This window comes from Poecilia reticulata, linkage group LG8 (genome assembly GCF_000633615.1).
Source record: "Poecilia reticulata strain Guanapo linkage group LG8, Guppy_female_1.0+MT, whole genome shotgun sequence".
In the NCBI taxonomy this organism is placed as follows: domain Eukaryota; kingdom Metazoa; phylum Chordata; class Actinopteri; order Cyprinodontiformes; family Poeciliidae; genus Poecilia; species Poecilia reticulata.
In genome coordinates this window covers 24,913,036-24,926,073 of record NC_024338.1, presented here as the reverse complement: position 1 = coordinate 24,926,073, position 13,038 = coordinate 24,913,036, and the positions used below count along the sequence as shown (strand labels likewise).

At 41.0% G+C, this 13,038-nt stretch overlaps 1 protein-coding gene across 1 annotated transcript in view; it reads right to left on the bottom strand.

Moving 5' to 3' along the window:
• Nucleotides 1–675: 675 nt before the first annotated feature.
• The window catches only part of vat1 (vesicle amine transport 1), a 34,656-nt gene continuing 22,293 nt past the window's right edge, over nt 676–13,038 (bottom strand). Inside the window, exons 4-6 of the mRNA XM_008417000.2 lie at nt 12,104–12,193; nt 9,085–9,326; nt 676–1,546 (exon numbers count right to left, since the gene is read on the bottom strand). Of these exons, the coding sequence (XP_008415222.1) occupies nt 1,259–1,546; nt 9,085–9,326; nt 12,104–12,193 (620 nt within the window). The 3' untranslated portion in view covers nt 676–1,258. The remainder of the gene's footprint in view (nt 1,547–9,084; nt 9,327–12,103; nt 12,194–13,038) is intronic.

The window sequence follows — 13,038 nt, the reverse complement described above, 5'->3', positions numbered from 1 at the left end:
TCTTTCATCGCATTTGGAGCGTGCGTGTCTGTGTGTTTGCACAGAAACAATTTCTCTCTTAATTGGCACCCTGAACTTCTTGCCAACAGTTGGTCGGCTAGAAAAATCTGTAACTAAGGAGAAGGAAGCTGGAAAATAATATCAGCCAGGCTATTCAGCAGAGCACAGAGAGGCTCATTATGAGAGGAAAAGCAAGGACATGAACTCGAATGGAATTTGATGGGAAAGCGTTTCCATCGCTCCGAAGCTCTAATATATATATTTTTTCTACGTTGTTAAACATGATGAGCAAAAAAAAAAAAAAGAAAAACTACAATGAAAATATCTCCAGGGAAGGTGAGGAGCATCAGCCAATCAGAAGCATCTCTGACTCATCAGTAGTGACATAACTAAGCTGGACACAGAAAACAAATGGCGGTGGGTAGGTGTGGTTCTCGGTTTATCTGCCTGCCTTCGGTGCCTGTCTGTGGGTCCGGCTCGTGGGTGAGTGGGGGTGGTGGTGGTGATGCTGTGGGAGATGTGTGTGTTGGTGAGGGGTGGGGGGGACTCAGCACAGGAGGAGGAGGAGGAAGAACAGGAGGAGGAGGGAGAACAGGAGGAGGAGGAGGTTGCATTCCCAGATTTCAGTGCCTCCCGTGTGGTTCAGGTTGGGGTGAAAGGAGATGGCAGGCACAGTGAGGGGGAGGGGGAGGAGGAAGAGGAGGCGGCAGGTGGAAGTCAGAGCAGAACAATTTAACACGGTGGGAGTCGAGATGCAGAGGGGGCACGGAGGGTCAAGGGTGGGGCCGGAGTGTGAAAGGAGATTAAGGTTGTCGGGGAGATGGTAATTTTCCCCCAGGCTCGGACCAAGCCCACCATCCTCCACGGCTCTACTGATGCTTTGATTCCCAATAGCAAAAATCGATTAATACTGTGAGGGGCAGAGGGTGGGCGATGAGATTAGAGCATATATGGGGTCTCAAGGATCAGATGTTTTTTCTTTTCTTTTTTTTAAGAGGTAAATATGAGGAACAGAAGAGGAAACGGGAGGTGGGAGCAGCCAGGCCTGAGTAAATCACCCAGTAGGTGAGGCAGAAGGGAGGTAAAAGACTGAGACTGGTGTGATCATTTCCAATTTATCCCAACTCCTTCCCATCTTTGCTACCACTCCACCCCCATCCCCCTGCAGCTCCACCACCAAGCTCATCCCTGCCACCTCCCCTGCTCCCAGGACACAAACTCCCTGCTGCTGGTCTGCTTGACTATCCATCTTTCCCTCTCACTTCTCCTCCTTCTTGRCCTCTTCGTTCTTCTCCTCCTCCTTCTTGGGCTCTTCCTTCTTCTCCTCTTTCTTAGGCTCCTCCTTCTTCTTGTCATCCTTCTTCTCCTCCTTCTTTCCATCGTCCTTCTTCTTGTCGTCCTTCTTCTTATCCTCCTTCTTCTTGTCCTCTTTCTTGTCCTCCTTCTTGGCCTCTTCCTTCTTCTCCTCCTCCGGCATGGGCTCGGTGGTGAGGATCACTTTGCCGACGTTGTTCCTCTCCTGCATCTTTCTCATGGCATCGCCAACCTGGAGGAAGACAGTTGGACAATCAGAGGAAGCTGGACGACAGGACAAATAAAGCAAAGAGCACAAAGACACTTCTGAAATCCTCAATGAGAAGAAGAAGTCAGGTCGCTCTCAAACTAAACAAATCCAATGTATTATCTGCTGCTGTGCAAGTCTGTTATTCCTAATCTGCTTATTTAATATAGCTGCCTACAAAACCCACTCAGACTTGTATTCAAATATGAAGAATATGAGATTTTATAAATGTTTGAAAGAAAATTAAACTGTTACCGTCTGCTGCAACAAGCAAAAATATGGCAGGAAAATGACAAAAAATAATAATGGAGCAAAAGAGAAAAATAATCTAGTCATCAAACAAAAGCAAACATTTCATTGCCACCTCATTTTGTGGAATAGTTTTCAAAATATTAGTTTTTTATTTAACTGCCATTTTTCTACTTTTTACCAAGCGGTTTAATCGCACATGTATTTATTAGGAAAAACTATTTTTGTTATTTAAACTTATGAACTTAAAACTTACAAACTCATTTTCTGCACCAGCTGGTATTTCAATCTAAAGTTATGCAAACTTATGATTACAAAGTGTGTGGTGGGTATATTGGCTTATAAACTGTTTCTCTAAATGTCCAACTTTAATGCAACATTTTTCAAAATTGAATGGCTGCACATTTTTTATGAAATGTGGCACATATGATGCAACAGTAATACCTGTAAGTCCTTCAAAGTCGCACTGACAACAACAGTTTTTTGGGCAGACACAATGAAAGTTGTTTTCAGTATATTTAAATATGAAATTAAAAGAAGCATTTAAGAAGCTATTTAAGAAGAAACATTTCCTAAGGGTGAGAGAGCAAGACTTTCTGAAGATAACAGGAAGTAAGTCAAATATGTCCTTTTTAAAGATGTTGTTTTCAGCATCTGTCTGTTATAGAGGATGTTAGATTTGAAAATGCTGGCAGCCCTTTAGAAATCTTGGGAGTTGAAATAACGAGCTACATTCTCATTGGGGAATAAAGGCAAAGACTCCTATTCACAGCGAGGGCAGCTAAAAAGACTAATCACTAACATAAGATTCAGATTTCACCTCTGACATGGTTTTAGTCTTTGTTTCAAAATGCTGGTCAAACCCTGTTTTACAACCACTCCACTTCCATGCATGTGGTGTGATGTTGACTCAGCTCCCAGTTGAAAGTTGCACTTGTATTTCTTCTACGAAAGTTCTTAAAGAGAAATACAAATCAGGTGAACCAAAGCCTAAAATAAAACGAGAATAATTCTGATTGGTGCATCAATGCCTTTAAGTTTTGTTCGCTGTTGGCAAGAGCGGAAATTAAAAGCACAAACTTGCGTAAATCCACTGAGACTCTCGTTTGGGGGGTGGGGGGGTTCTCTTTTTAACGAGACATATTTGGCAATTAGACTGTGGAAGTTCAACTTGAGCATTTCAAGGCAGCACAGAAGACCACAACAAATGAATCAACAAATAAACCAACACTGAAATAGTCTTAAGTCATTTTGCTGTTGGTGAGTTCATATTTTATCACGTCCTCATCCACAATTAAGTTTCACACGCATTCTTGTTGTAGAAGCAACAACCCCCCCCAGTAATGAGAAGCTGAGGACAAATTAAAAAGACTTTGTCAACTTATGTTTGAGCTCTGCTTATAATTTCGACTGCTAAGTAAACTAATTTAGACAAAACTTGGGAATGTTTGGTAAAATCTCAAATTTCTAATCTACATAACATAAAAACTATCTGCAGCCTTTCTTATACGCTGCAGAAAAAGTTCTTATTTTAAAAATACATCTAAGTGTCTGCTCAGTTTTAAAAATTGTAATTTAAAATAGGAATCAGGTTGAAATTAATGCACGTCTAAGGGAAATGCACATTACAATGAAACCGTGGCTGTCAGACTACCAGCAGCACAAATGCAGCACAGATGGTCTTGTTATTTCTATTTTAAGACTTAAAGATGCGTACGTATCGTTTAAAACTCGCCCATTCATCCTGACGAGAGCAGATATGCATGTTGGTGCCTGTTGCAGAAGATATTGCAAAATATTCCTGCAAAATGTCTTCCCCCAGAGTAAATAGTCTCCTCTAACAACTGCCCTCAAACCCCCACGCGGTGATAAATTGACCGAGTGGCTCTCCATCATAGTGATGAGTGGAGGATCCCAGCCAAGATCTGCCCCACCCTCCTCCGCTTTTGACCACTGAGCTCTGTCCACTGTCTGTTCTTGTCTTCATCACACCCCCTCTTCCTCTTCCCTCCGATCCCCCACCCTATTTGTGCAAGGCAGGCAGACCACCTAACGACCAATGCCAAGGCAACAGGGCCATCTCCTAGCAACGTAAAGCCTGGCTGAAACGTGGCTCTGACGACTTCGACACATGGGAACGGAGGGGGGCAGGAGAGGGAGTGTGGGAGTCTGGAAGCGAAGGGAGGGGCTCGGCGCAACTGGTATCCTTCAGACAAAGGCGAGGGATGAGTTCAGGAATTATAAAAATCATTTTCGGTGAGAGCGAAAGTGGCTGATGTTCTTTCATTCAACTCTCTGGAAAATCCAAGCAGTTCTCCAACTGTCAGGCACACCGCCTGCACATAAAACACCGAGCAGAGGACAGAAGTACACGGATGTCTTTTTATTTCACTCTAATGCTTCTTGTGTTGTACTGTCAAACTTCTCTTTGAGTTGTTTATAGTTTCAGATGTTAAAATATTACATGGAGTTTCACTGAAAATTCTTCAGAAAAACTCTCAAATTCAGGAAAGGATGCATATAACTAAATTCAGAAGAAAACCTGTTGGAAGAAAAACACTTGAATCTAATTCAGAGGCAGGTTCACTTTCCTGCAGGACAATTTTAAATATACAACCTAAGCTTCAATCTAACGGTTTACATCAATCCATATCCATGTTTAAGAACACGAGTCGGAATCCAACTCAGAGTTGAAAGTTGATGTTCACTGACTGAGCTCTGGCTGTCTTTCAAATATAAACGGGAAAGATTTGGATTCTCTTCATGTGAAAATCTGGTGGAAACATCCACCAAAAGACTTGTAGAGGTAATTCCAGTAAGAAGTGGCTCCATTCAGTTTTGGTTGAGGGTTGCTGGATAGAAATGTATGCCAGACTGTTTCATTATCTTCCATAAAATATAATAAACCTTGTAGTAGCAAGGTGATAAAGTGAGGAAGTTCAAGAGGCCCTTTAGCAAGGCACTGTTCTGTCACATGTTTACATTCTAAATGAAAGATCCAGGTTTAGAAATATTACAACAGCTTAAAACGGCTGAATCACTACGCAGCGGACTATAAAGTAAATACGAGGACATTTTTACAACATCTTGAGTTGTTTTCCAAATACTTGTCCCGTCTATGAACAACTGCTGCACATCATTTATTGCTGGAGGAACTTTTACCACAGTGCATGGAGGGAAAGGCCCCAGGATTTCATACTGCAACACAGTTACCAGAAATTACTTGGTGTACTGCCCTGCATGTTGCTGGGACTCGTCAACTGGTGCAAGCCTTTGGAAACAAATAGCTGTAATAGTGAACTGATTTGACATTCAGACAGAAATCATCTGAAAAACAAAAAGCAAAAAAAAAAAACAAAACACACCACAAGACCAATCCCTTCTTAATGAAAAGATGAAGCAGTTATGTTACAGAACTGAGCCAGTAAGTATAAAGATTAACGACTGCCTTTTAGGAAACAGTTCAATGTGGACTGGACTCAAATGAATGCATTGAATTGTTGCAAACTAAAATAAATCCCTGCGCCAACAGTTTTTACAAGATATGAAAAGTCATTGCTCTTCATTAGCAGGTTTATTCTACTTTGCATCTTTAGTGAATCAAACCCTTTCATAATCTCAGTTTATGCACGTTTATGGAAGTTACATTTGAGACTTTCAGACATTTTTAATAATATAATTTCAATTAATGAACAATTAATATAAGCAATATAAAAGAACTTCATTAAAATATGCATTTTTCAGCTCTAAAACTTTTAGCAAGATGACAAGATGTGCAAAAGATCAGTGCAATAAAAATCTTCGTGCCTCCTTACATATTTAGTTATTTTCCCCCATGATGCAATGTTTGAAATCAAACAAAATTTAACATCAGACAAATTAAAACTGTGTAAAAGCAAAATGCAATTTTAGAAAAACAGGAGCCGGGGACAACCCTATTTGAAAAGGTAATTACACGTTAAGCCTAATAACTGTTTGCAAATTCTTCAATCGATCGATTACCAACAACTCTGGAGGAATTTTCGCCCAGACTGGAGATTTTCGACCATGAATAGCCTGTGTAAGGTCACAACAGAACGTCTCAACTGGAGTTAAGTTCAGACTTTGACTAGGCCACTCCAAAAGCTGGCTGCAAAGCATTTGATCTTAAGGCAAGACATTTTCCTTCAGCGTTTTCTGCTGAAGAGCAACATTAATGGCTCCAACAACCACAGCAAAGCAGCCCCAGTCCATCACACAAGCACCACCAGTTTGATGTTCTTTTTGTGAGATGTGTTAATTTTAAGCCAGATAAAACAAACCAAACAAGTTTTTATGACGCACACTTTCCAATAAGTTCCAGTTTTGCAAATGAGTCAACAGAATATTTTTTAGAAAATCCTAGTGGATTCTGGAGCAAATAGATGAGATAGGCCTTTGTTTTCCTGCTGATCGGCAAGGCGATGCTTTTACCTTGGATCTGTACGATGAATACATTTTGGTCTCTTTTGCGTTGCTGAATCATGAATCACAACTTTAACTGAGGTCTACAGTTTTTTAATGTCGTCTTGGATTAGTTTCTGATTGTTAATGAAAACTCTTAGAAAACTAGTTTGTTACCTGTCAACTTTATTAAGATTGGATCATGACGTTTTGCCTTTTTAGCTCCTATAGCMCATTTCATGTTGATTCTTCAAGTCAGGCAGGTCGAACCAACATAAAAGTGGTTAATCTTTTAATTTATGGTCGAACATGGGATGGCAGTAGCTTTTTCCACACAGGGCGTCTATTAATTAGCAGAATCAGAATTTGAGAACTGACAAAAGACAAGCAAAAATGGAAGTAAATATGAAAAGACTTTTTCAGAGCATTGCAGCTTATGGATCTGTAGCAGGAGACGGTCATGCTAATTTCTAAACGTTTTGTGGTTTTACAGATTTCTCTCGTAAATCAAGTACAGGCAAGGGGGAAGGGTTGTGATGAATGAGGTCAGGGCGTGGCATTTATACGCGGGTTAAGACAATTCATCCGCTGCTCCCTCCCCGGCAGCTTTTTTGTCTTCGTGACACCTCGCGCCGGAGTATTGGTGTCAGCAGACATAAACCTGTAAACTTTACACCAAAAGACATGACATCCACCTTCATCTCTTCTCTGTATCTCCACATCACGTCTTTTTTTTTTTTTTCTTCCACACATCAGGGCCCCTCCCTAAGATAGACGCATACGCTGACTAAAGGATGTCACCATAGCAACAGGAGAGAAAGAGGGGAAAAAAGAAGATACACAGTGAACAGGGAGAAAGCAGAGAATAAAGCCAGATAGAGAGAGAGACAGAGAGGGAGTCAATAACCTAAGCATGGCAAAAAAAAAGAAGAATCAGATATAAAGAGCAGACAGATGGAGAGGCAGAGAAAGAGCGTCAGATGGCGGAGAAAGACAGCGGGTGTTTCTCTCTGGCCAACCAAAATACTGACCAGCTCCGATTTTGACAACAGAAGATGTCCTTATGACGCTCCCTTTTTTATCCATTCTCCCCTCTCTATTCATATCTGTTAGCGCTGTTRATTCGTCTGCAACAATAAGAGCCTGTTGGCCCCAGTGACTTATGCTGCACGAGACACTGAGCGTCTTGTGGACAACTTTTTGTCTCTGAGTGTGAGCCTCAGGGCCACGCCCAGCTGCTGCTGCAGATCCTACCAACAAGCACACAAAGACGCAAAATCTACCTGGCATTAATGTGTCTTTAGAGCACTTCCAAAATGTAAAAATGAGTGTAATTCAGAGGTGACTGCAGTCAAGTCACATTAGATCAGTCAGAGCAAGAAGAGGAGGGATGGATTCAATCGGATTAACATCCAGATCCAGATCTCTTTACGGAAATGCMCTTCTGAGCACAAATCAGGCAAATCAAAAACGGGCACAGATCCAAAACTAATGTTGTAAAAATGAGGAAAAGACCCAAGTTCTAGTTTTAGCCAAGCAAAATAGTTATTTTGTTGAATTTTAATCACATTTTCTTCAAAATAGCAAGTAGGAAGCTTCTTATARCRCTAAATCTGTGCAGGTTAATGCGAGTTAAATGTCAGATGACAGCTAAATTAGCATTTATATAATCTTGAAAAAGTAAAARAAAGAGGTTTTCTTAGTTTAGACATATTGTTATTTTCATAATTATTTAATCTGCAAATATTCAAGTCAAACTTGTTGGTTTGTTATTTTCTTATTTGTCAAAAAGAGAAAACCCCACTCACTCCAAATCCAGAGGTACTGAAACATAAAAATGATAATTGCACTATTTAAGAGATTAAAATTACTTTAAGCAGTAGAAATGGTATGGCAGAAAATGTTTGTAGTTGTAAAACTGCAACATCTTAAAATTTTGATATATAGYGCTGTAAAAAAAAAARRAAAAAAAAAAGTAGCTGGCAATTTAGAGATTGCGCCCTAMTTTTATTATCGGCCAAAGAAAACCTGAGTGAATACAAAAGGTTGTCAAATCATAATTTTATTTATTAAACGTATGAAAATTATCTGAAGCAACTTGACCTTACTTGAAAATTCACCCTGCACTCCTTGCTAAATCTTGAAACAACTGAGATTACTCACAATAAATCAATTTCACAAGCCACACGCCCCTGTTCACTGTCAGACCTGCAGAATCAACAAATCACTGAGAGCTTTCATCCTTCTGCTCAGTCGTCAGATGCCAGCAGGTTGCAGATGTTTCAGGCTCGTTTTCACTGGGAAAACAAGCCGAATTCTCCGATGTGATCATACAAMCGGCTGAATGAGAAAATAACCTGAAATCGATCAATTTGAGCCCAACACTTTCTCCTTTGACTATCTAAAAGCGAGTCGGGGCAATCTGATGGGTTTCCTTTGATGGAAAGCTTTTTTTTTAACCAATCTGAACATTAAACTGAACCCGACTGCATTGTTTGATAAATAGGATCAAATTAKAAAGCAGGGAATCAGGCTGTATGATTTAATTTACTTTTTGTGTTGCAAATTAATGTTGTATAAAAAAATTGTATTGAACTGATTTGAATTCAACTTCGTAGCTGATTTTTCTATTTACTCAAAACTTTTTTTTGCAGCACTTTACCTTTCTGACGGCTAATTTTCACACATTTAAAATTCTTRAATATTTTTCRYGTTTTTGAGGAAAAAAWAAAWAAATTACCRTTTTGGATTTTTTTTTTATTTGTCTTTGGAATGAAGGYTAAAAACATCAACTCTGAGTCAATGTATTRGAGGTGAGAAAAATCGAGACGCAAACAGCAAAAATCAACAACCTGCTCGAGATGCCAGGTGGAGTCGATGCGTGGTTTGACTTTGCCCTGCTTGTACAGATCCAGGATGGTGTTCATGGTCTGGGTGATGAGCTCCATCTCCCCGTCCAGGTAGCCCAGGTGAAATCCACACACCGACTTGTTGCCTTGAATAAGGCTGAGCGTGTGGATGGAGAACTGGTGGTACCAGTTCTTAGCCACGGCGATCAGGTTCTTCCTCTGACCCGCCAACATGTTGGCCGCACCTGAAGGGGACGAAGATCAAAGAACAGGCACAATGTGAAACTTGACTACGCTAACTTTACTTATTGTGTTTTAGTATTTGGTAGTAATATTGTGTTCAACGGGGCAGGACTATATGTTTCCAGCCACCTAGAATAATTTTAAAGCACAACCAAGTAACTATGTTGTTTATATATATATATATATGAAATATGACTTAAAAGAAATGTGAATTCTTAATTTAACTCCTTGAAATTGGGCCTTAAGAAACTCTTGCTCTGACACTTCTTCAGGAAGTCATCACAACATCCTTCCTCTATTAACCTTTTAACAAAAGGTTTTACCAGCTTTACACTAAGAAGTAGTTTGTGCAATGAGCTCAGAAGTTGCGTAGTTCTACCAGGTGTTTGCTAACTGTGGCTGACTAGTCTGAAGGAGCTGAGTGGAGGGTAAGGAGGAGCTTTGTCCCTGAAGGCAGGGCTTGGTCCCATCAAGCGTTTGGCACAGCTGAATAGTTGCCACGGTAAATTAAACATTTCAAACATAAGAAATCCTATTTTTGACGAGGGAACAACATTATAACATCAAGTAAAGCTTAAAAAAGTCGATTTGACATAATAGTGYCATAAGCGGTGGTGTTGAAAGGTCACGTCTCACTTAGGCAATGAGAACCATCCGCTGTTCTTTGTTTCACCTCTGTCTCGYGCCTATTCTCCCACCCTCAAAACCCTCTTTAGCACTTCAGCAGCCACTGCCATCACATCSTCCTCCAGTCCCCCTCCTTACGGGTTCACTTAACGGTCTCTCTACTCTCAATCTTTGCGTTCCTTGGATTGGAGGAAAAGGGTGGGGGTGAGGGTGGTATGGACAAAGCATGCTCAGAGAGAACCGAGGGACCCGGCCCGCCGTATTCACACACATTCCAGGTTTCATGCAGATAGAACACCCCATTGTTCCACCGTGCCTACTTCTGATAAGCTGGAGGAGAAGCGGCCCGGCGCAGAGGGACCGGAGAGGCTGAATGGTTGAGGTTGGAGGGCACCATGCTGGGTAGGGGCTTTCTGAGCAACGCGCAAAAAAAGGCGAGGCCCTGTTCTCCATGGATGCCGACCCCGCCCACTCCATGCATGCATTCGGATTTGCATTGTAACAGAGGGAGCGTAAAAGGGCTTCCCACGGATGACACACAGCTCACTGAGGACATGGGCCTCCACAGAGAGGCCAATCCGCCCACTAGAAAGCAGCTTTTACTCTGCGGCAAGTGTGAAACCCACAACTATTCTATTTATTCACAGCCAGCCTGAAAGATCCCGGGAGAACTTTTTTTTGGTTTTGTTTTTAGGAAAAAGCAGCAACAAATTGTTCTTTATGCAGTTGATACATAAAAGTCAAAAAATGTAATAGTGTGGATTCTTCAGGATGAATTCCAGCTATAGTCCAAAGGGATAAGAATGTAAAGAATTTGGTTTGATAATGTGAATATGTAGCTGATGTTTTCCAAGAAGAAATGCCCTGTTTGCAGACACTTCTCCTCAAAGACCAGAGAAAGTCTGCAGGCTGCAACCAACTTTCATTTTAGGTTTCATTTACGGTTTTTTATTAAATCAAAAATTTAAGAAGCAGATTAGCTTGAAACAAGGAGAAGAAAAAGTACCTCGGTAGATTTAAAGATACATGTAGTGATGCATTTTTTTTAAATTAACACATGTACATTGAGAATAAAAGCAAAATAACAGGTAATGAAGTATGGATTTCTACTGCTGCATGTCTCAAAATTCAAAGATTTTTAACAAAATAAAAATAAAATGGATGCGCTTTTTGTGATGACATCACAAGAGGCACAAGAAAAACTGTGGCGAATGAGTGACGTTTGACAGATTTTAGCATTCAAGTTGCAACCTTAATGTCTTGGAAGCCGTAGTTTTATCTACAAAAACCAAAAACATAAATGATGCCGTCTTGAGTCAATGTTGAAACAACAACAAACTGCAACAATTATCTTCTGGACATTCAGTGTTACAAATTGGTTTGTGCCCTTAAGCATGAAAACAGTTGGATGACGCAGCAGGACACCCAACACACCTGAATATCGAAGACAAACAAACCTAAAAACCAGACTGAACCGAAGGCTCTGGAGCTGTCAAGTAAAAGTCTGATGTTAAAACTGTTTGGAGACACTGTGGTGTGACCTTCTGCCTGGCATCTGAGCTTGAAATCTGTCCAATGTGGGTAAATTTAAAACGGTTAAGCAGAAAAAAAGGGGAAAAATGGGCTCAATTATACCATGGGTGGCAGAAGCAGTTGTTAGGTTTAGGAGGCATTTAAATTTTCAACCTTCGCCCCCCCACCCCCAAAAGAATAAATCTGCAAACTTTTTCACATATTGTATATACTGGGGGSCGGGGGGAAAGTAATTACTGACTTTTGAGAATAAAATCTGGCCCTCCATCTGTCATATATTCGATTGTTGCCAATATTTTCAGAAATCCATGCAGAATTCTGATATGAGGCTAAAACACAGTTTTTTTTCGTTGCAGCGACTCCAAATACAAGTTAACACATTTGAATGAGTAATCTGATTAAAAACCTTGAAGCAAAGAGGGGGAAAAAAATGGCAAGAAAAAAACAACAACAAAAAAAGTTTGATTGATTGTACAGAAAAGTCTGGTTAATAACTTTGAATCAATCCACGTTTGAGATTTGGCACCTGCAAAACGTGAATAGCAACATTTTACACGGGTCTATGTCGCATTTTTGCAACATCGGTTATCTTGCTGCTGGATTTATTATTTCCACTTACCATAGGTGATGAGCTTTCCCATAGGCTTCAGCAGATTGTAGGCCTTGTGGGTGTCTGATCCTCCGAGTGGGTCGAGGATGACGTCCAGCCCTGAGGCACAGGAGGCAAGCGGTGGAAGTTATCTATGGTGTGAATTCAGCAGGCGCAGCCCGCCAGGTCTCCTCTGGCGGGCTGCCCCTCCGGATGCCAAAGTTCAATAGGAGTAGCGAGTGTAGCCAAGCTGCTTCATGTTTACTCAAACCCATAAAGGAGGACAGGAGGAACGCAGCAGAACCTTCCTTTACGATTGCTTTTTTTTTCCCATTCGTGTCTCTTGTCTGACAAGAGGGATGAGATGTCTCCCTGTTGTTATCATTTCAGCATAACAATCTGCACAGATGGTAAAACCAGACAATAGAGGTTTCTCTGTGGCTTATTAATGTCCAACCATGTAGGTTCTGCCTTAATGATGTTCCTTTGTGCCACAGGGAACTCCTTAAATTGGGCTACCCCTCCTTGCTCCGCTAAACCCCGGTCCTATTGATTGCAGGGCCTCGCAGCATGACTCTGCCCTGACCGGAGCACACATGAATTGACAGAGAGTCAAAGATAGAAGGATTGGTGGTGAGCACATTGATTCRGGCTTCTAATTAGATACATTCTGTGTAAAGTGTCAGCTCCTGCTTTCAACCTATCTGTCTCCGATGTCTGCCTGACTCAAAAATGAACGGAGGCAGGTTGGGGAGAGGTGCCAATGAGACGAGCTTTCTGGGAAACTATATTATATTTGAAACAGGAGCAGCATGACCCGGACTTTGTCTCGTTTAGCTAATAAAAGAGGCAGGAGATTTTGGTTAATTTCCTAGAAGCAGTTCCAGCTGCATATAACTTTTCTCGCTACTATGTTTGGGGTGGACAGCGTCAGTGTTTGGAGGCAAAAATTTTGCTTGGTGGGA